The 23,814-nt window shown below is 42.1% G+C and overlaps 1 protein-coding gene across 6 annotated transcripts in view; it reads right to left on the reverse strand.

The window, feature by feature from the left end:
* The window catches only part of SAMD4A (sterile alpha motif domain containing 4A), a 221,215-nt gene that overhangs the window by 73,367 nt on the left and 124,034 nt on the right, over positions 1 to 23,814 (reverse strand). For all 6 annotated transcript variants that reach the window (XR_014260777.1, XR_014260778.1, XR_014260779.1 and 3 more), the window contains exon 3: positions 8,557 to 9,075. Coding sequence is in view for 3 of the 6 variants with exons in the window: in XM_082450396.1 (XP_082306522.1) it covers positions 8,557 to 9,075 (519 nt within the window). In the remaining 3 variants the exon portion in view is untranslated. The remainder of the gene's footprint in view (positions 1 to 8,556; positions 9,076 to 23,814) is intronic.

Raw genomic sequence — 23,814 nt, forward strand, 5'->3', positions numbered from 1 at the left:
TTAACTGCTTAAAAACTTTGTTACAAGCTTTAGAAATATCCATTGTTTTACTTAAAAAAAATCTACTGTTGAATTCAGTGTTAGTGAGAAAACTATAAGCTAAATTATAAAAAGAGAAAAACCAGAATCTAGAAAGATTCTGTGCTCTGTTTTTGCAAATGTCTTCAAATTCCACTTCCATTTTAAGGAAATCACAGACAATAATGCATCAAGAGTGTGATTTATACAGGAAAAACAAATAGCAGCCTCAGTCAGGAACCCTATCCTCAAAGAAAGGACCATCTCACGATACAAAAGATGGCACATGAATGTATTTACACTTTAAGTTAAAATAATATGTTTAAGGTCTTAAGCCTTTTTTTATGATTTCCTGCTTTAAACAGCTATTGCAATTACCACATCAACCATCCAACCTATCAAGCCAATTAAGAGATCTCCTACCGAAATGTATTCCCATTTTATGGATGAGGAAAGGAAGTTTAGAGCTCAAGTAACTTGTCCATGGTCACATACCCAGTTATTGGTGGGGCTGGAATTTAAAACCAAGACATCTGACTTCAAAGCCACGTTCTTGATTTTGATCAAGACTGCCTCATCATTTATACCCCAAACTTGAATATCTAGAATGCCACTTATAGCCTTATAATCCCCTTTGCATTGCAATGTCTTACTGTGCAAAGGAGAAGGCTAAAGTATAAAATAATCTGTTATAAATTTTTAGCTCCGTGTGGGTTTTGCTGGGCTTTTCCAAAAGGATGCATCTCGGCAAGGTTGGCTGTGAAACAAATCTCTAAAGCAAACCCTGTGCTCTCATTGGCTCTACTCTCTAATTGTAGCCATGGAATTTGTCTATGGGAATGGTCCAGACTTTTGGCAAAGAATGACTCTCCCAGGGTATGTTGGGAGTTTTAGCCTTTCTCCAATCCACAAAAATCCTTTATAGCACTTTCCAGATTTTGGAAGCCCCCTGCCTACCTCACTTCCCCATCTCCATATCCCTCCTCTTACTTGACTTACACCTGAGACTTTCTAAGACCGTATTTTACCTAACAGAATGTCGAGGACTGGGGTGGGGGTAGGTGATGGCAGGAATGATACCTACAGTGTTCAAGAGTTAGAAAATATACCTCAGATTAATAGTAATTGCTTCTACTAAAATTTACCCTCACCTGTCACCATGAAATTCAAGGGTTTAATTTGCTTAATGTTAACAACATCAAAGATAAGCTACACTCTTGATACATCTTTCCTCAGTGTAACCTGAGTTTGTCCCCAGAAATCTTAAAAGTGAGAAAAGAAAAAAAATAAGTAAATGCAAGATTAAAAGATTTTTTTGTCCCATTGTTCATGGAGTAGCCACTGTTAGACTATAACTCTAAATCTTGTGAAATAATAGAAATTCTAAGACTACAGGGCTCAGAAAATGTCTTAAAGAAGCCAGCCTGTTCATCTCCTTCTTCCTCCCCTCTTCCAGGCTAGTCCAATTTAAGCCATTTATTCCAGCCAGAATCCATCCTATTTTTGAAGTACAGTGGGGAATTAGAAACAGTACTGCCTTCCTCTGGAGCTCATCTAGTGTTTAATAACCCTCACTGTCATTACAGTCTAAAAAACTCCTCCCAGATAGAGGCCGGATGGTACAGCCTCATGAACCAAGGCACGTGTACCATGGAGGTCTTTGACTTTTCCCAAGCAGTGGGATCTCCGATGCATAATAAACTAGCAGGCTTCTTGCTTACTACAGTGTTTTTTCTGATTGTTCCTCCCCAAGCCCCAGAAAACAAACACTAGACACAGTGAGGAAAAGCACCGTCCTGTAAAACCTTTGGACTCTTGGAAACAGGAGAAGGATCAGGCAGTGGCAATATTGGGTCCTCTGAGATATCACTGAGCCATCTTCACAATGTCATATCAGGAAGGCCAGGGCCATATTTAAAAAAAGGTTCCCCCAAAGGGGAAGGAAGCTGAAGCTAAAAATATATCATGCCAGCTGTTATAAATGCTTCTCAAAGGAAGCAAAGCAACTAGAGTTACCTCTTTCAAGAGCAAATGAGGGGTTAAGGATCTAAGGGAATTTTTCAGTTACATGCCAGGTTGGCTACGTTTTGGGGAAGAAGAAATTTTCCACCAAGAAAGAAAGTCTGTTGGTAAAAGACAAAATAATTCCATGAAAATTTTAAAGGAACTCCAAAGGACACCAGTGGCTCCCAAGGCTTAGGATGGGGATGACCTGCAGTCTGCAAGACAGAAGCAAGGTCTCCAAGCCTTGTCCCTCTTTTCAGTTTCCAGGAGACCACTTGCCAAGACCTCTTCTTATCAGGCCTGCACAAAGTTGAGTGTTCTCTCTCCTCCCCTTGAATATTTGTGTTCTAATGGTTTTTTACAGGATGGCTGGAATGAGCTCGAAGTAGCTGGTAGCCTTGTAAGAAAATGTGAAGGGCAGAGAGAAAAGGACTTCTTGTGCCAAACGGGTATCTTTGAAAGAGCTGGCCTTGGCTGCCTAAGGGGCTGATGGAATTGGGTTTTTTTTTTTTCAGTTGCAGATTCAGGGTTCCCAAAGGAGCCCCATTTCCTGAGATCCACAACATCCCTCCTTTTTACCTTGCCCTGCTGAATTAGTTTTGTTTCAGGTCTCTGCTCCCTGGGTCCCTGCAGCCATCCTTTCCATGAAGGGATGGACCTTCCACCCCGCAGGAAGGCTGAGAAACAAGGATCAAGGTCCAAGAAATATCAAGGCACAGGATGCCCCAGTAGTTTTTACATTTTAACTTTCAATTTTGAAATAACTACAGATCTACAAGAAATCGCAAAAATACTACATAGAGAGGTCTCATGTACCCATCCCCCCAGCATCGCCCAAGATGACATCTTACACAACTGTAGTGTATTACCAAAACTAGGAAACTGACATTAACACAACACCCTTAACAAGACTATAGACCTTACTCAGATCTCAGCAGTTTTTGTACACACTATTTTTTTGGTATATATTTGCGCATCTTATCACCTATATAAATTCATATAACTATCTCCACAATCAAGATCACAGTATGTTACTAAAAGTCTGTTAGTATTGAGACCAAGTTGGTAACATAAGTCAGGATGACTGTAAGGATTATGATAGAATGGTAAATGATCAATATTATCACCAAATATTTAGTGAGTTCTCAAGGACACTTTCTTATTTATTTTGGAAATCCATTAATTTCATGAACATCTGCCTAGTGAGCCCAGGAATTTATTAAGTCCCTACTGTTCAGCAAACGTTTCTGGCAGGGCGGGCAGACAGGCTTCAGCTCACATGCCATCTCTTATTGAATTATAGTGGCTGCCTCAAGGGGTATATTGAGGAGGACGCAGAGGCCACATCTGGGCTTAGCAGGAGACAGCCATTATCTAAGAGATGCTCTACCACAGGAGAGTGGCAGCTGAACACGTGCCAGGAATTTGCCATCTCCAACATTTCTGTGACTTTTTGAGGGTGTTCAAGGTGCTGGGAAAGAGGGATAAAGAAGACAAAACCCCTGTCCCCAAAGAGTTCATAATCAGGAAGGGGAGGCAAATATGTCAACCAAGAACTGGGACACAGAATGCTCAGTATATGAGTCAGTGCAAAGCAAGCATACTTGGGGTACAAGACTTGGATGGTCTGTGACATTGGTCAAGTTGCTTGGCCTCTCTGTGCCTCGGTTTCCTTATCTGTCAAATGGGAATAACAATAATAGCCACATCGTGGGATTATAAGAATTAAATGAGCTAATATTTATGTAAAGCGTTTTGAAGAGTACCTAGCATGTAGTAAGCACGATGCAGCGATTACTGTTAATTTACTTTTCATGATCTATGGTACCCCCAAATTTTTAATGTATTGCTTTTATCATCAGAAAAATCAATTTAGATTAATAAAAGAAATACTAAGGTTCCAAGCTATACCATGAGACTGTAGAAGAAGTGGGCAGTTCAAATGGAGCACTTTGGAATAATTTTTGTAATGCAAAGTTTCTGAGTTCTTGCCTCAGTCTAGGCTAGCAAAGGTTGGCATGTGTTCAAATCCAAATGTAAAGAATGCTAAGAAAAATCGTGTATTGGCAATGATTTGAATAGAAACAAGTTCCTTTCATTTGTAACTGCAGCACATAGTTTTCTCCCAAGTCAAATTCTGCCAGTGAAGAGTAGAAAATGGTTAGAAAATCAGTCTGGGGCAATGGAGATGGCACTGACCTGCCCACAGCAAAATTCTGTGGGCTCTTAAGAAAACCTGGATGGTTCTTTTCCTGGAGAGTTTACTTTTTCTATGGAAGACTTGAGACAGAAAGCAAACCTAAAGGTGCTAAGCCAGGTTCTAGGCATGTTGTATTTGGAATTGTTTGTGATGGTCAATACAAAGGCCATGATTTGTGACAGCCAATACCTTGGTCCTTTCTGGTCCCACAGGCTCATGATGAAGAATCTGCACATTCTTGCTCTCAGTCAGCAGACCCCTGAGTAGCCTTAAAAGGAGAGCTAGGTACTGAAAACAGATTCTCCCCTCTCGTCTGAAACACCTTGATGCTCTCCAAAATGGTGCTTCATAGACTCTCGATTGTCCCAACCCATTCTTCTCTTATCTCATGGAAGAAAAGCCCCAGCTCAAAGATCCTGTGGGATCTCATTTGATTCAACTTCTGTAATCAATAAAAGGTACTCTCTCCTCTGTCTAAATGGATGAAAATTGGTTGATTCTTGTTAGATTAGGACATAGTTTTTGCCCTCTACTTTTAGCCTCATCTTAATCCCTTCCTTCAAAAAATCTGTGTGGTTCCATCATCTATTTTTTAATGTATCATTTTCTCCATCTCAATGTGCCAGCACCTTCTCAAAGCCAATATACATCCAAAATCAAGCTTATAGCTAGTTTCTCTCCCTATCTTGTTTCTTATCTCTTTGGAATCACTAACTCAACTTTCTTCTTCCCTTAAATGCCTATCATGTGTGAAGCACTTCCAATTGATCTCTAAGATCTCTCTTTGATAAATCCAACGGTCACTTCCTGGTCCTCATCTTATTGGACCTATCAGTAGCATTTGACTCAGTTGATCACTTTTTCCTTCTTGAAACCTTTTCTTCATTTGCCTTGACACACACACACACACACACACACACACACACATACACGTGAGTTTTCTCCAACTTCAATGGTTTCTCCTTGGTTTGCTGCTTCGTCTGCTTTTCCCCAGCCTTCATGTTGACGTGCTAAGGTTCAGCCGCTGGTTCTCTTCTCTATCTGCATCTCTCCTATGGTAATCTCATCTCATAGTTTCATAGCTTTAAATATCACCCATGTGCTGAACTCCCAAATGTCTATCTTAGGTCAGTCTTCTCTCCCAAACTGCATGCTCATATATCCAATTGCTTACTAGACATCTCTGATTGTCTAACAGATGTATAAACTCACCATCTATGAAACTGAACTCCCAATCTTACCCCCAAACCTACTCAATAAATAGAGACTTCCTCATTTCAACTGATGGCAATACCATCCTTCCAAGTTGTGTAAGCAAAAACCCTGAAGTCATTCTTGAATTTTTCCCCTCACAACTCATTTATTCTGTCAGGAAATCCTTTTGGCTGTACTTTCAAAAATACATCTAGACTTGACCACTTCTCCCCCCTTCTACTGCAGCCATTCTGGTGCAAGTCATCAATGTCTTGCCTGGATTACTGCAATAGTCTCTTAACCAGTCTTCATGTTTCTGTCCTTGTCCTGGTACAATCTATTCTTAACACAGCAGCCAAAACAATCCCTTTAAAACATGAGTCAGATCACATCACTCATTTGCCAAAAATCCTCCAATGGGATTGCTGAGAGAAAAAGTCAAAGTTCTTGCAATGGCCCACAATACCCTGTAGGATGTCTCCCTCCCTGTTACCTCTGCAACCTCTCCCACTGCTGTCTACCTCACTCACCCTTTTTCAGCCAGCAACCTTCTTTGCTTTTTCTCAAACAAGCTGGTACTCTTCTATCTTGGAATCTGAAGGCTTAAGGCCAAACCATTTTCTATTGCAGTGAAATGGTCACAGCAGACTCAAGTCCCCCTAGACCATGCTGCATGGTCTGGGCTCAGGAAAGATACAATGCAAATGAGGGCACAGAGTCTGGGGGTTAGTGCTAGCACTTTGCTTCTCACTGTCTTGCCCAGTCTCTCTCATTCATTTAGCAGACACTTACTGAGTGCTTACTGTTGCCAGCCCTGGCCAGGGCTGGGCATTTACGTACATAGTCTCATTTACCCTCACCACAACCCTCGCAGGCAGGTATCATGAATGTTCCCATTTTACAAGTGGGGACCTTGCTCAGAGAGGTGAAGTAACTCAGCCAAGTTGCAGTTAGCTAATTTCAGGTCTAAGATTTGGATGCAGGAAGCAGTGACACCAAAGTCCTTGTCCTGCCCACTTTGTCAAGCTGCCTCCCAGGTGCTGAGGAGATATTTGATAGAAGCACAAGCGAATGAATGACCCAAAGGATTGCAGTTTTGATGAGCACAATTTAACCACCATTGACAATGCAGAGGGGTAAAGCAATGACATTAATGTTTTGTTAAAGAGATGTTCTCGAAATACAAGTGCTGATATGACCTAAGTGTTTGAATGAAACTTTCTGGAGGAGAGATCTGAGCTCTTACCTTCTTTACTGATACTCTGAAAAGGGTCTCTAACCCCTTTCTTCTCAAGATACGTAATATAGTTACCTTGTTAAACCTCCAAGTCCTTTTCAGCTCAAGTACTACACTGGTCTCAAAGGTCTAGGAGGCCATGACAATCATCTAAGCATTTCCTCCCCTCTGTTGGGCGAGGTAGCCACAGTGAAATATAAAAGTGCCTGTTGACTACAATCTGATAACCATCTCAAATTGTACTAATCTTATCAAGACCCCGGAATGTGTAAATCAGCAGAGATGGAAATGTGATGACCCAAGACTAATTTCAAGACAAATGACATAGAACTCAACCCCTTAAAGTACAAAAGACCAAGTTTTGAGAGGGTAGGCAGCTCAGAGCCCGCATCTCTCCCAGCTATCAAAGAGTTTTGTAACAATTACTGGATTCTGTCACTGACCCAGGAAACTCCGGCCAAGAAGCTCTGTCATCCCAGCCTGCATGTGTCTGCTTGAATAGTTCAAGCCATCACTCTCCATCACACAGAGGTTAGTGAAACTGTTCCCTGGATTACTAGTCTGAGAAAAAAACTGTCACCAGAACCTCTTACACAATAAACTAATGATGCAATAATCACCTAATTCCCCAAATTTGCAAATTATCAATATCTAAATATAAAAATGGACGAAAGAATTTTAAAATCTCATGTTGTGGCATTATCAATGCGGTATTTTAAGTACTTCTTTGATTATTCCACTAAAGTACTGTTTCAATCAACGTAGTAAAAATTCAACACTCTTACGTATTTGAGAAAGCCATTTAAAAAGGCCCATTAGCCAAAAGATCCGAGTGGAGGTAGAGGCCAAGAAACTGTCACTGACAATCCTTAATCCTCTCAGATCTTTTAATTGGGGGTTCCTGCATGTTGGCAGGCACATAAGGTCTAACCGCAAAAGCTTTTCCCCAAGAAAGTTATCTATGCACTGACGCTGTCTTCAGGGACACATGCAAACTAGCATCAGGGAACTCTGTTTAATGGCAGGCCACTCTCCCACGTTGCCACTTTACAGAAGCACCAGTGGCATGTTTGTCACTTTGCTCAGCCTAAGTGGGGAGCCATAGAGAGGAGGACTTCTGGCCCTGGTCCCAGCTGTGGGCAGAGTACTTTGCTTTAGTGGTCAAAAGAGGAGGAGGCCGTCCTCTGCTCTCCCCTCCCACAAAGCCATCCTGCCCCACCTCTCCTAAGGGGTTAGACTGAGCAAGAGAAGGCCATAGCATCCACACCAGGCCACGGCACAGAGCAGCATTCTCAGTTAGCAAACCTGCTCCCCCTGGTCAGGAGGAAAAGTGACTCTGACAACTGGGGATTAAAACCAGGAGATGCAAGGGAGGGAACATTCCAGGGTGAAATTAAAAAATAAAAAAAAAGAAAGAAAGAAAAAAAGAAAGGAAAAGAAACAAAAGAAGTGAAAAGAAAGGAAAATGCACAAAGCCCATGAGGTTGTCTGGTTAACCATGGGTTAGAATCAGGTTTAGAGAATCACACGGGAACTCAGTGTCTCAGCGAATCCAAAAACCCCAGGTGAAAGATAGCGGGTGAAAGGCATTTCTGTTCGTGGAAACAGGAAGTTTCCTTCTTTCACCACTTAATCTGTCTCATTTAATTTTTTCTTTTTTTTTTGGTCTATTTGTAACCCGAATTTGGACCATCAATCATTTTTAGCTGCCCAGCATTTTTCTCTTTCCAGAGTTGAAAGAACAACAAAGATGGGGTCCAAAGAGCCCTTTCCCACAGCCAATTCCAATCAGCCCTCCTCTCCCAGGGTTACAGGGTGCTCAGAGCAGACATTCCCAGTGGGACATGCCACACACAGCAAGTCGCCAAACCAGACTGCGCTAAAGGGCTTCTCGGGGACTTACTTGTACTTGTGCTGGTTCCAATCGTATTGATTGTGGTGGGGACGGATGAAGAGGAGTAGAGGGGCACGTGGCCATTCTCACACCCCAGGCTTTTGTCCTGCCAGTTGGAGGCGTTGATGCAAATCCCAGAATCCCGAGAGTTCTGCCACCCATTAAGCTTGTCGTCGGAGTTCTGTCTTTGGTGATAGTAGTGCGTCTGCCCATAATCCACGGAGTCCGAGCGGCCTCGGTTCTGGCCGCCGAAGCTGGTCGACGTGCGGTCCTCCAAGTGGTTCAGCCACATGGCCAAAGCACTGCGGTCTTCCAACGAAGTGGCCGGATGGATCAAAGCATAGGACAGCAGCTGCCTGCTCTCCTCGATGTGCTGGTTGTGTTCAATGGAGTGCGCCAGGATTTTGGGCAGCAGTTTCATATACTCTACTTTTGCGTCGAGGTTTCCTGGCTTCAGCAAAGGCAGGTGAGTTAACAGGAGGGAAATCACTTTATCCTTGGATTCCTGTTGCCATTGGTTAATGATTCCTGAAAAGGAAAATATGCAGGGCCAATAAGCAATTACACCGACAGTGGCACCAAGCACCACACTGTAAAGAGAATTCCTGGGGATTAGAGTCTCAATCTACGTACCCTGGCTAAATTTTCTCAAAACAGCCTCTGCATTGAGTTGGATAACTGACCTCAGGTTGTCAGGGGGCAGTGACTTCAATGAAACATGAAACAAACACTCTGAGATGTTTGGGTGCTCAATCTAATTCTCATGCAGGTCTCCAAAGAGGCTATGACCACTTCGGTACAAACAAATACAATTTACAGCCATTTTATTTCTTAGGAAAGTCTAGGCAAAGCCTCAGATAGGTGAAGAAGGAATAAGAAAATCTCCATGGAAAAGTGAGTATAATCAAGGGTCCATATAGTGGAGTCCGCGAAGGTACGGCTGCTTTCCCTTCCCCAGACATTTGTGGAAAGTGGTTGAAGCCCTGACAAAGGCATTTGTTTGAAGTTGGTTAAACTTCCTAGACAGAGAAATCTGTCAGGGAAAAAAGGACACCCCTCAGCTCGGTGAAGTACGCCTGCACCTTCCTCATGAGAAGCTGACTCAGAAAATGACTGTGATCTCAAAGCTAGAATGAACAATAGACCCAAGACTTAGCTCCAGTGGCACCTCCGATCACACATGCTAAGCAAGCTATTTTTCTTTAAATGTAGAAGATCTGTTTGGTTATTTTTATTATGATAAAATATACATAATATTTGCCATTTTAACCATGTTTAAGTGTACAGCTCTGTGGCGTTAAGTACATTCATATTGTTGTGCAGCCATCACCACTATCCATCTCCAGATCTTTATCTTCCCAAACTGAAACTCTGTACCCATGAAACACTGACTCCTCATTCTCCCTCTCCCATCCCCTGATGACCATCATTCTACTTTCTGTCTCTATATATTTCACTACTCTAGTTACTGTATTTAAGTGGAATTATATAGTATTTGCCCTTTTGTGACAAGCTTATTGCACTTAGCATAATGTCTTCAAGGTTCATCCATGAAAAGATTTGTTTTTAACACTCTCCCAAGGAACCCCTCCTATTCCCTACTATTCAAAACACAAATTTTTTGCCGTTAGGTAAACATGGATTAATTGCCTTAACTGGCCTTTGAAATGTAGCTTGTTTTGGAGACTGATAGTTATCCATGGGGCCTGGGATGATAGGAAAGAAAGCTCCCTCCAGAAAAGTCATTCCGAACACCTGAACACCTCAACTGGCCCAGTGATGACTGTAGAAGGGCTAGGACTTTCACAAAGTATCTGCAGGGTTGAAAAGGCACTTCTGGAATTTAGCAGAAGAGCTTCACAATTCTAGTGAGGCACAAACATACCAGAACAAGCTCAAGAGTCAGTGTTGACCATAAGCTACAAATGCACCAGCTGTGTAGGATAAGGCCTCTCAAGACGAAGGGGTGTATTCAATGAAAAGTATTAGGCGAGAAAGACATGGTAGGTAATGAAAGAATGTGGGCTTCAGAGTCAGGCACACATTGGCATGAATCCCAGCTCTGGCACCTAATTGGCAATGGAACTTTGGTAAGTTACTCAATCTCTCTGAGCCTCAACTCCCTCATCAGTGAAGAGTGCTACCAAGAGCACCTGTCTCTCCTTGTGTTATAAGATTAAATGAGGTAATATATCAAAAGGACCAGTCAAATACTTGATAGTGGAAATAATTCCTTCTATTTGTCTCTGCATTAGTCAGGCCCATGTTAGAGCCATGCTGGGTGGTTTCAGATACCAAGTTTTAAAAATAATAGAGGCCAGATATTCCAATAAAGATCTATTAAAAAAAACAGAGACCAGAGATGACCCAGGGAAGGTCATTAAAAATTATCAGAGTTGATACAAAGCTACAGTAATCAAGACAGCATGGTACTGGCACAAAAACAGACACATGGATCAGTGGAACAGAACAGAGACCCCAGAAATAAACCCACACACCTACGGTCAATTAATCTTCAAGGAAGGAGGTAAGAATATACAATGGAGAAAAGACAGTCTCTTCAGCAAGTGGTGTTGGAAAGTTGGATAGCCAGCCAGATGTAAATAAATCAATGAAGTTAGAACACACCAGCACACCATACACAAAAATAAACTTAAAATGGCTTAAAGACTTAAATATAAAACATGATACCATAAAACTCCTAGAAGAGAACACAGGCAAAACATTCTCTGACATAAATCATATCAATGTTTTCTTAGGTCAGTCTCCCAAGGCAATAGAAATAAAAGCAAAAATAAACAAATGGAACCTAATCAAACTTGCAAGCTTTTGTACAGCAAAGGAAACCATAAACAAAATGAAAAGACAACCTACAGGCTGGGAGAAATATTTGCAATTGATGTGACCGACAAGGGCTTAATTTCCAAAATATACAAGCAGCACATACAACTCAATTACGAAAAAAAACCAAACAACCCAATCGAAAAATGGGCAGAAGACCTAAATAGACATTTCTCCAAAGAAGACATACAGATGGCCAACAGGCACATGAAAAGATGTTCAACATCGCTAATTATTAGAGAAATGTGAATCAAAACTACAATGAGGGGGCTTCCCTGGTGGTGCAGTGGTTAAGAATCTGCCTGCCAATGCAAGGCACACAGGTTCAATCCCTGGTCTGGGAAGAGCCCACATGCCGTGGAGCAACTAAGCCCATGCACCGCAACTACTGAGCCTGCGCTCCAGAGCCCACAAGCCACAACTACTGAACCTGTGTGCCACAACTACTGAAGCCCGTGAGCCTAGAGCCCGTGCTCCTTAACAAGAGAAGCCACTGCAATGAGAAGCCTGCATACCTCAACGAAGAGTAGCCTCCACTAGCCGCAACTAGAGAAAGCCTGTGCACAGCAACAAAGACCCAACACAGCCAAAAATAAATAAATAAAATAAATAAATTTTTTTAAAAATTTAAAAACTACAAAGAGGTACCACCTCACACCAGTTAGAATCGCCATCATAAAAAAGTCTACAAATAACAAATGTTAGAGAGGGTGTAGAGAAAAGGGAACCCTCCTACACCGTTGGTGGGAATGTAAATTGGTGCAGCCACTATGGAAAACCATATGGAGGTTCCTCAGAAAACTGAAAATAGAGTTGCCATGTGATCCAGCAATCCCACTCCTGGGCATATATCTGGACAAAACTGTAATTCAAACAGATACATGCAACTCTATGCATAGCAGCAGTATTCACAATAGCCAAGACATGGAAACAACCTAAATGTCCATCGACAGATGAATGGATAAAGATGTGGTACATATACACAATAGAATACTACTCAGCCACAAAAAAGAATGAAATAATGCCATTTGCAGCAACATGGATGGACCTAGAGATTATGATATTAAGTGAAGTAAGTCAGAAGGAGAAAGACAAATACCATATGATTATCACTTATATGTGGAATCTAAAATATGACACAAATGAACTTATCTACAAAACAGAAACAGAATCACAGACGTAGAGAACAGACTTGTAGTTGCCAAGGGTCGGGGGGTGGGGTTGGACTGGGAGTTTGGGATTAGCAGATGCAAACTATTATATATAGAATGGATAAACAACAAGATCCTACTGTATAGCATAGGGAACTATATTCAATATCCTGTGATAAGCCTTAATTGAAAAGAATATGAACAAGTACATATATATGTGTGTGTGTGTGTGTGTGTATGTATAACTGAACACTTCGCTGTACAGTGGAAGTTAACACAACACTGCATTAATAAATCAACTATACTTCAATAAAATAAAATTTTAAAATATTATCAGAGTCGGAAAAGAGGTAGAAAGTCAAAGGTAAAAAATAATGGGCTTACAACTGAACAATATGAAGAGATACCTGACTTTTTTCAAGTAGGGATTTCATAAGGAGATGGACAGTCAACTACTTGAAGCAAAAGTCTTCAAATTGAAGCATGAGAGAATAAGATTGGATGTGAAGTGCCAGAATGACAAAAGACTCAGAGGAGTCTCCAAGGAAGTCTCTACAACCTCCATCCTCGGGGCCTGAAGAATAGAGATAGATGGTCCAGAGAAGCACTGTCAGATAGAAATATAATGCGAGCATACGCAATTTAAAATTTTCTAGTATTAAAAGAAAAGTAAAAAGGAGGTAAAATTAATTTTAATGATATATTTTATTTAATCCATTATATCATTATATTATTTCAACTTGTAAGCAGTAAAAATTACTGATGAAACATTTTACATTTTCTTTGTATTAAGTCTTCAAAATACAGGGTGCACTTCAGACTACCCAAGGCAAGCTACAGATTCAGTGTAATCTATATCAAAGTACTAATGGCATTTTTCACAGAACTAGAACAAATAATTTAAAAATTTGTATGGAAACAAAGAAAACCCCAAATGGACAAATCAATCTTGAGAAAGAAGAACTGGAGGAGTGATGCTCCCTGACTTCAGACTATCCTACAAAGATACAGTAATCAAAACAGTATGGTACTGGCACAAAAACAGACGCATAGATCAATGGATCAGAATAGAGAGTCCAGAAATAAACCCACATACATATGGTCAATTAATATACAACAAAGGAGGCAAGAATATACAATGCAGAAAAGACAGTCTCTTCAATAAGTGGTGCTGGGAAAACCAGACAGCTACATGTGAAAGAATGAAATTAAAACATTCTTTAATGCCATATACAAAAATAAACTCAAAATGGATTAAAGACCAAATGTAAGACCAGAAATGATAAAACTCCTATAAGAAAACATAGGCAGAACACTCTTTGACATAAATCACAGCAATACTTTTTTTGGATCCATCCCCTAAAGCAAAGGAAATAAAAGTGAAAATAAATAAATAGGACCTAGTTAAACTTAAAAGATTTTGCAGAGCAAAGAAAACCATTGGCAAAATGAAAAGACAACCTACTGAATGGGAGAAAATATTGGCAAATGATATGACCAATAAGGGGTTAATTTCCAACATATATAAACAGCTCATACAACTCAACATCAAAAAAACAACCTGATTAAAAAATTGGCAGAAGAACTGAATAGACATTTTTCCAAAGAGGAAATGTAGATGGCCAACGGGCACATGAAAAGATGCTCAACATTGCTAATTATCAGGGAAATGCAAATCAAAACCACAATGAGATATTACCTCACACCTGTCAGAATGGCTATCAACAAAAAGAACACAAATAACAAATGTTGGTGAAGATCTGGAGTAAAGGGAACCCTCTGTTGGTGGGAATGTAAATTGGTGCAGCCACTGTGGAAAACAGTATGGAGCTTTCTCAAAAACTAAAAATAGAACTACTATATGACCCAGAAATTCCACTGCTGGGTATATATCCAAAGAAAACAAAAATGCTAATTTGAAAAGATACATGCACCCCAATGTTCATAGAAGCATTATTTACAATTGCCAAGGTATGGAAGTAACCTAAGTGTTCATCAACAGAGGAATGGATAAAGAAGATGTGGTACATATATACAATGGAATACTACTCAGCCATAAAAAAGAATGAAAATTTGCAACAACATGGATGGACTTGGAGGGTACTATGCTAAGTGAAATAAGTCAGAGAAAGACAAATACTATATGATATTACTTATATATGGAATCTAAAAAATACAACAAACGAGTGACTATAATAAAAAAGAAACAGGGCTTCCCTGGTGGTGCAGTGGTTAAGAATCCACCTGCCAATGCAGGGGACACGAGTTCAAGCCCTGGTCCGGGAAGATCCCACATGCCGCGGAGCAACTAAGCCCGTGCACCACAACTACTGAGCCTGTGCTTTAGAGCCCATGAGCCACAACTACTGAAGCCCATGCGCCTAGAGCCCATGCTCCGCAACAAGAGAAGCCACCCCAATGAGAAGCCTGAGCATCGCAACGAAGAGTAGCCCCTGCTCGCTGCAACTAGAGAAAGCCCCCTCGCAGCAACGAAGACCCAACGCAGCCAAAAAATAATAATAAATAAATAAATTTAAAAAAAAAGAAGCAGACTCAGATATGGGGAACAAACTAGTAGTTACCAGTGGGGAGAGGGAAGAAGTGGCAGTACAGGGGTAAGGGATTAAGAGGTACAAACTATTATGTATAAAGTAAGCTACAAGAATATCTTGTACAACACAATGAATGTAGCCAATATTTTATAATAACTATAAATGGAGTATAACCTTTAAAAATTGTGAATCACTATACTGCACACCTGTAACGTACACAATATTATACATCAACTATACTTCAATAAAAAAAATTTTTTTTTTAAATCCAGGGTGTACTTTACCACTGACAGCACATCTCAGCTTGGACTAGCCACAGCTGAAATGCTCAGAGGCCATGTGTGGCTGGTGACTACTGAATTGGCGAGCACAGGGCTGGAGACATTCAGATGGGGAAGGCGGGTGGGAGGGCACAGATGACCTCAGCAGGTCCCTCCAAGCTCCCTATATTTAGCAAATTGCCACCTGACACAAGACAACCCTCATGCATTCCACTAGGTATACAGCCTTTCTTTTAAAGTTGCTCTGGGAGATGAAGGAAGCACCAGTTCTAACTTTCTCATCAATACCTTTTCAGCAAACACCCGGCATGTTTTAAATTCTGAACATGCTTAGGATGAAGATAAAATCTATTCATTAAGCCCAAGCAACTAAAGAGGCACTGGCAAGAAGCAAAAGGGCCTGAAGTGAAGATGGATCTATGTCCAACGCCAACACTGATCACACGTAGCCAGTGTATACCCTGAAAAATGTATGTTTAAAAATAAAATTTGGGAACAACCTTTAATACAAATCCTTGAGGCTGAGGAACTCCCCAGCTTTTTGCGAGGTTACTTCCCTGTTTGGATATTCTACCCTTCCACGAAAGGTCAGCCTAAAAAAAGATTAGGAACAAAAACAAAATTTATCAATAAATAGGACTCAGAGTACAAACTAAACATGTTATCTCCAGGTAAGCCCTCTCTGGCAGGGATTAACCTGGGATCCAGAGGAGGAACAAGCACAGCAAAGAGGCTGCTGACCCTTGGTCCCTTCCAGGCCTGAGAAGGTTTTTTCTCTATCCTTGGGACAGGGCTTAGATGCTGTGGGGCTGTGGCATGGCCATGAAGACAACTATGACTTTTGTTTACTGCCTCTGGGAACATGGAAATACGATGGCCTTCTGAGGGCTAACTACACCTACTGGATCAAACTGTTTCTGCCACAGCTCCAGCTGCCATGCTGAGAGCTAACAGTACTGAATGTTTTCTGTGTGCCAGGGACTCTTCTGAACTCTGTGCATGTAATTCCTCATTTCATCCTCACACGAAGCTTATGACACAGGTCCTATTATATAATATATAATTACACATACAATTAAAAAAAATTTTTTTGGGCTTCCCTGGTGGCGCAGTGGTTGAGAATCTGCCTGCCAATGCAGGGGACACGGGTTCAAGCCCTGGTCTGGGAAGATCCCACATGCCACGGAGCAACTAAGCCCGTGAGCCACAATTGCTGAGCCTGTGCGTCTGGAGCCTGTGCTCCGCAACAAGAGAGGCCGCGATAGTGAGAGGCCCGTGCACCGCGATGAAGAGTGGCCCCCACTTCCCTCAACTAGAGAAAGCCCTTGCACAGAAACGAAGACCCAACACAGCCATAAATAAATAAATAAATAAAATTAAAAAAAAAAAAATTTTTTTAATTAAAAAAGAAAAATTTTGGCCGCACCCCATGGCATGTGGGATCTTAGCTCCCTGAACAGGGATCCACCCCGCACCCCCTGCATTGGAAGGTGGAGTGTTAACCACTGCACTGCCAGAGAAGTCCCTAAAATGTTTATATGTACATTATATTTACAAATATAATAATGTAAAAACATTTTAAGAATACGTGGATAAGCAGAAGAGTTGGGTCGGCTATGGAAGTGTAGAAGAAAAGAAGGTACAGAGGACAATGTACCTTTTGTGGTTTTAAAATATGTCCACTATGTCTTTGTCAGTCCTCTCCAAAAGGTGGAGCCAATCAACTCCCTCTGAGAGCAAGCTGGGGTTAATGAGTCACTTCTATCGGATAGAATGTAGCAGAAGTGACAGTGCGTGACTTCATGGATTAGAAGAGGCACTGCAGCTTTTATCTTGCTCTCTCTTGGGTTACTCACTCTGGGGGAAGCCAGCTGCCATGCTGCAAGGACTCTCAAGCCATCCAGTAGGGACAGAGGTCTGGATGGTAAGGAACTAAGTGCTGCTGCCCGCAGCACCAACTTGGAAGCAGAACTCTTAGCCTCCGTGAAGCCTTCGGGTGACTACACTCCAGAGAACATCTTGAGGGGCCCTGCGTCGTATTCCTGAGCCAGAGAAACTGTGTGTGATAACATGTTTATTGTTGTATTCAGCGTCTACATTTGGGGTAAAGATAACTGATACACCTATCTAAGTACCCCTCTAGGAAAAAGGAAGTTTTAGCCCTTTGGCTTCTAGTAGTTCAGTCCTTAGTGCAAGGTCATTCCCATTCTGAGCTGGACTCATGAAGCTAACCTGTTGCCACGAAACATTCCCCTCACTTAGCTTCCCTCATCCTGGTTATCCACTCACCAAACAACCTTTGGACTATGATTGAGCTCCCCAGGTACCTTTAGGGAGAGGATGAACTGATCATACAGACAAGGGATTTCTAGATTCTGTGATGACAATTTTTCGGGGCAACTTAATAAATGGTTTCTGATTATGATCTGTCTTCCTGTGGAGGCCCTCCTGTGCTGATTATATGGACTTTGAGAACATCTAGTCTCTCTGGCATCTTTGAGTACATAAGGTCCCTCCTTATGGCAAATTAATCAGCCAGCACTGATTGGCTGAATCAGTCTCTCAGGGGGAGTATCCCCAGAGCACTGACGAGAGTGAGAATCTCCACCTTCAAACAGAAGCCCGGCCCTGCATGCGGGGACTTGGTATAGGAATGGCAGGTCCTGCCCAGCTGCCCACTGGCCTTTGTGTCATCCACACCACCTTCCAGGCAGAAGGAGCCTTTACTGAGATGTGTATTCAAGGAATTCTCCTTACTGGGGAAGACCCAGGAATCCTCAAAATGTTCAACTAATCGATCACTTTTGTGATGCAGTTTCTATTATTATCCACCCCAATATCAACTCTAGTCGGTAGACAGTCTAGAGAACGGAAGTCCAAGAACAATAAGGTTCAATGATGCCAACTCACCTCTATTACTTTCTCTGAATATTTTCTTTATTATTTCTCTGGATAAGCAGCAGAGATAAGAGTTTTCTGGATGTTTTATGTGGGTAAAAGCTAATGATTTATAATTTATAAATCAGTGACATAGGAGTAGTAAAAAAAAATCTTGAAAGAGCTATAATTAAAGACCATGAGGATTAGAAAGCTGTCCCAGTGATTCTTGGAGTGACAAAGAATATGTTTAAATACCAAATCTGGTATTATTACTACACAATGGTATGTCAATGTTTAAAGGCTCCAGTTGTTAGTAAATTACCTTTAAAGTGCTATTTTATTATACCCTTGTTTTCAGTTTAATAAAATTTACCATAAAAGAGTTTCTCACAGGTGTATTTAGGCAATTTGCTCATGCGAGAAATGGCTGGAAATTAAATGCAAACGTACAAGAAGTACTGGTTAAATAAATGCGCTAAAAGGCAGGAATACAGTGGGTCTTAAATGGTCAAAACCTCCCTGGAAGAATTTGTATTACAAACTCAATCCTAGACACATCATGTAATAAAGGCTTCTAACTGTAGTGCATCTTTGCACAAATCAGGGACCGAAGGACAGTGGGAATACCACACGCCATGCATTTGGTAGGGATGGGAGCTGAGAGGGCACCTAAAAAGTCAGGGGGAAAATGGCAAAAACCAACATGGCAAACAATGGGATTCCTGTGTTGGCACCTGCATTTGCCTACTGTCTCCCAAGGGATCCTCTTGAGCTAGAGATGGCTAAAGAAACATCCCAGTAATTTGGTGGAGCCCTGCAAGAGATGTGGATTAGACCAGTTGTGATGGGGGACCCCAGATAACATGGAAGTGGTGCTGCAAGTGGTGCTTTGGGCAGATACAAAGGATTGAGAAGATAGAAACCTCCTCCCTATTTTCAAGGAAGGTGATTGCTGGCTGGCGGTCCCCACGGATCCTTGCCTCCTGGTCTTCATGCCCTTGTGTACTCTCCCCCAACACCGAATCTGAACAGTTGTATGTGACCAACAGAGTGTGAGGGAGGCGTTCTGAGATTAGGTCATAAAAAGCATTGCAGCTTGCACCTCACTCTCTTGGTTCACTCGCTCTGGCGGAAGCTATAGCCACTCCAATTGTGAAGACACGCAGGCAGCCCCAGGAGAGGCCGCCGTATGGGGAGGAACCCAGGCCTCCTGCTAAAAGTCAGCACCAACTTGCCAGCCATGTGAGTAAGCCACCTTGGAAGTGGATTCTCCAGCTCTAGTCAATATCTTGATTGCAACCTTGCCAGAGACTTTAAGCCAGAACCACCCAGCGAGGCCATCTCAAATTTCTGACCCTCAGAAAACTGTGAGATAAACGTTATTATGTGAAGCCATTAAGTTTTGGGGTAATTTGTCATATAGCAAAAGTTAACTAGTACAGGGAGCTTCATGTTACTTGGTAAAAAGAATCACTCAAAAATGCTGCTGCCCCTTGAATTCACTAGAAAAGGCAGGGATCTACGTAGTGGACTCCATAGCCCATTATAACCACCAGCGATTTCTCTGAAAGTACGATGGTGGTTAGGGGCTGGTCATTCATAGGCACCTGACCATCCTCAAAGAGCAAGAACCAGACACCTCTGGCCCCAACAGATACCTATAATAATCCCTTACTGCTCCCAAGTGATCTTGTCATCTCTTCAATGGGGACTTTCCATCTTAGTCCCTTTTCTCCTAGGTACCAGCATGGCTGGACAATCCAGGAGGTCTCCTTTGCTCCTGAAGGACCCAGGTCAGCAGTAACTAGTCCTGAAATCTCAAGTTCGGGTTGGGATTCACCTTCAGGCTTCTGACCTCCTCCTGGCAATGGCTAACTCTCATAGGTCTGAGGCTGCCCCACCCCTGAGGGCACATAAGACAGGCCAACTCCCCCTGCCACTTGCCTCAGTTCTGACCTCTGGCCTGACAACTATGCAGACAACTCCTACAGTTGTATCTCCAGCACAGGTTAACAAGTCCCAAACTGAACTCTTGCTTTCACTCTCCCTAGACCTGCACCTTTTGTCTTCTTTTCTATCTCAGCAAATGGCTTTTCCATCTTCCCAGTAGTACAGGTGGAAACCTTGGAGTATCCTTGACTACCTTTATCTGTGAGCAAATCCTACATGCTGGATCTTCAAAATATATCCAGACTCTAACTATCAATGTAATAAGCAGAATGATCTTCTTATACCAGAAGATAGGTCATGTCACTTCTCTGATCAAACATTCCAATGGTAAAAGCCACAGAACGGACTATTAGTCCCTCTGTGATCTAGCCCACCCCCTACTACTGTCCCTCATTCACATCCTGGCTCCCTTGCTGTTCCTTTACATGCTAGACCTGGGCCTACCTCCCAACATCTGCACCTGCCTGGAACGCTCTTCCCCCAGACCCACATCCAGCCTCCCTCAGTTCCGTCTTTGCTCACATGTTACCTTCTTAGTGAGACCTTCTCTGTACACACTCTTAAACTGCCCACATCGCCCCCTCACCCTACACTCCCTCTCCCCCTGTCCTGCTTTACTGGTCTCCACAGCACTTATCATGTGACCTGCTGTGTACCACACTCAGTTTCCATCGTTCTCTACTAGAATATAAGCTTCATGAGGGTAGTGATTTGTCTCCATTTCCCCTTGCATTACCACTTCCTTATTAATCACATTTTAAAATGGCTATATAAAATTGTCCCCAGGCATTTTGTTTGATAGTTTATTAGACTTTGGGATTTCTTACTCAAAATCTGAGGTTCTTTCTAGAAATTTCCTTTAAACAAAGACTGATGGACTGGGTGACCTGCGAGCAATAGTAGGTACCAACTGTCACCCCAAAACTGTTCAGTCACCTCTTTCTTGTTTGACTCTGGAATTCTGATTAATTCTAGCTTTAACGTCAAATAGAAACAGGAATATGTAAAAGAGGAAAATAAAATGATCAGCTCAGTTTTCAAAATCTTTACTACATGCCCCATTTCAATATTCTATTTAGGATGGAAAATTTCCCCAAGTGCTAGAAAACAAAAGCATAATGGGAGCTTTTCCTGATTGTAACTGACACCAATTAAAGTAATCTTCATGATAAAGATTTGTTAGGCTGAGACAGCAGAATTAAATGCATTTAATACGACTCTTTTGCAAACATCTGTTGAAGAAAGAGACAAAACCAATGCCAATAGGGCTGTGTTAAGGCTGTGGCGTGTCCAAATTTTTTTGGCCATAAGTGATTATGTTCTAATAAAACCTCATAGGAATGGGCCTCCTAAGAGTCATATAAATTAGAGATGAAGAAAATGTTACCTTACTCTTGACAAATGCAAGACAAATCTTTGCAAACCACATTCGGCTAGTTTTTTTTATACTCAAAACCCCTCCGAGGAGAGGCGTTAAATGTTCTCAAAGCAGGAAGCTTTCCCAGTCGCTAATCTTCAGTGCCCCTCTCGCCCTCCCAGACCACCACTGACAAACCCCACATACCACAAAATGACTCTCCAATCGTATTTCAAAATAATGAATTAGCAATCCTCACGCTGACCTTGCAGAAGAGAAGAACAGGCTTTGCACTCCTGCGCTTAGATTCAGGCCTTGCTCTATAAGCAGCGCTGGAAATGAGAGCATGAAAAGAAGCACACTGTGGTCCAGGGAGCTGAACTGCAATGAGATTTGTTACCGAAGAACTCCAGGACCAAAATCCCTGGCAATGTCCAGACACAGTCAACGAAGGAGTGTCAGGAGGGATATAAACAAGGCCAAATTACAAAGGAGTAGTCTGTGCTCCATCCAGCAGACCCAACTGAACAACAGCCACTTCACACAATAGGTTTGTAAACCTCACAAGTCTGGCGAGGGCCAGAGTGAACCACCTCTGACCATGTGGAGGCGTACTATGTCTTGAAATGAGTCTGGACTATTGAGTCACCAGGTCCCACACTTTCTACAATAATGAGGAAGTTGCTCGACAAAATTTTCCATCTTGAGAGATGGGAATCCAAAGTGTGCGTGTGAATGTGAGAACCCTGGGATGCGTGTAAATATTGTCACCAAGGAACAGCCCACACATATGCCCAAAATACCCATGTTGGAAAAGTTGATAGTAACATGTTTGCATCACTCCCTTAGGTAGGAATTCTTAAATACATGTACAAGTTATTCGACAGAGGATAGAATGGACAAATTTGTGAAGGCAGGATATTTGAATCCATGGTCACAAATGAACTGTTAATGTATTTGAAAAGAAGGGCCTGGTTAACTGCCCAAGGACAGAGTTGGGTGACTAACCCTAGGACGGAGCCAATCCCACCCTCTGGTCCTCACTACCCACAGCCCTGCAGAGGGAGTTAGAAGCACACCTCCCTTACTGGGAGTTAGAAGCACACCTCCCTTACTGGATCTCTTGAGCTATTAGCCAACTCCAGGAATTTATGCAAAGGCAAGCAGAAAAGGCAGGTTATTTTCACCTCTTACTTGTGCACTGAACTCATTTTCAGGTTAGTAGGTCTGTCGAGGCAATCACACAGAATAAGACTTTTCAGACTTTTTGAGAAGGAGGGCTACTTTTTAATTTCTGAAGTTCTCCCAGGCAGTGGGGTCTGAAGGAGAAAAGGATGGTAAAGGATGTAATTCTCTAAACAGAAATGAGAGGCCATTTCCCTCCTTCTGGGCATCTCACTGTGAAATTAAACAGACCCACAGGGCAGTGGCTGGGCCAGAATCAGCAGGACTGGCCGGATGAGGGCACTCTGCTTTAGGAGACTTTGTGGGAATGCTGCAGGAGAAGACAAGAGCTCAGAGCCCATAGTTATAATGTCTGTGGACAAGGGCCTCTTGCTCATGCCTCCTGAGCCTCAAACATACCGTCTAGAATTCTAAACCAAAGGAAGACACGAAAACAGTGAGAGGACTTAGGCCACACTAGTCCAGAGCAGGGAGTGACAGCAACGGCCTGTTTTGTTTTAATCTGGCTTTATGCCACCACCTTTGGAGGTGGATGTATTTATCCACTGGATATTTATCTTTGGTCCCTATCAATGTATATGGACTGGTTCTAGGGTCACTCTTTTTCAATGGGGTGCGCAGGGTCAGAGATAGCCATGGGGAAAGTTTTGTACCCCATAGAGAAGTCTGTAATACAAAGAATTTGGAAAGAATCAGACCAGAGGGGTAGAGAAATACTTTAAAGAGCTCTCCATTTATAGAACAGGCAACTCTATAAGGAGTAGAATCTATTTTCTAAAGTAACTCCAGAACCTCCAGCAGACCTCCAGCCAGCATCTGACACATTATTTACTAGAAAAACATGAAGAGCTTAATCAGTTACAACTATACCAATAGAGACTTAAGCTTGGCTGTTCAAATCCTAAGAGACTATTATTTATCATTAAATATTCTTTGCTGTAGATATGCCCTGTATACATCCACACTCGCTCCCTCCTGCCCCCGCCATTATCCATGACATGGTTTAGGAATCTACCCCCTTCCTTGAATCCTGTTGATCTACTCTGGCCCTCACTGCTTCTCTACCACAC

This window comes from Balaenoptera physalus, assembly GCF_965194825.1.
Source record: "Balaenoptera physalus genome assembly, chromosome: 2".
In the NCBI taxonomy this organism is placed as follows: Eukaryota; Metazoa; Chordata; class Mammalia; order Artiodactyla; family Balaenopteridae; genus Balaenoptera; species Balaenoptera physalus.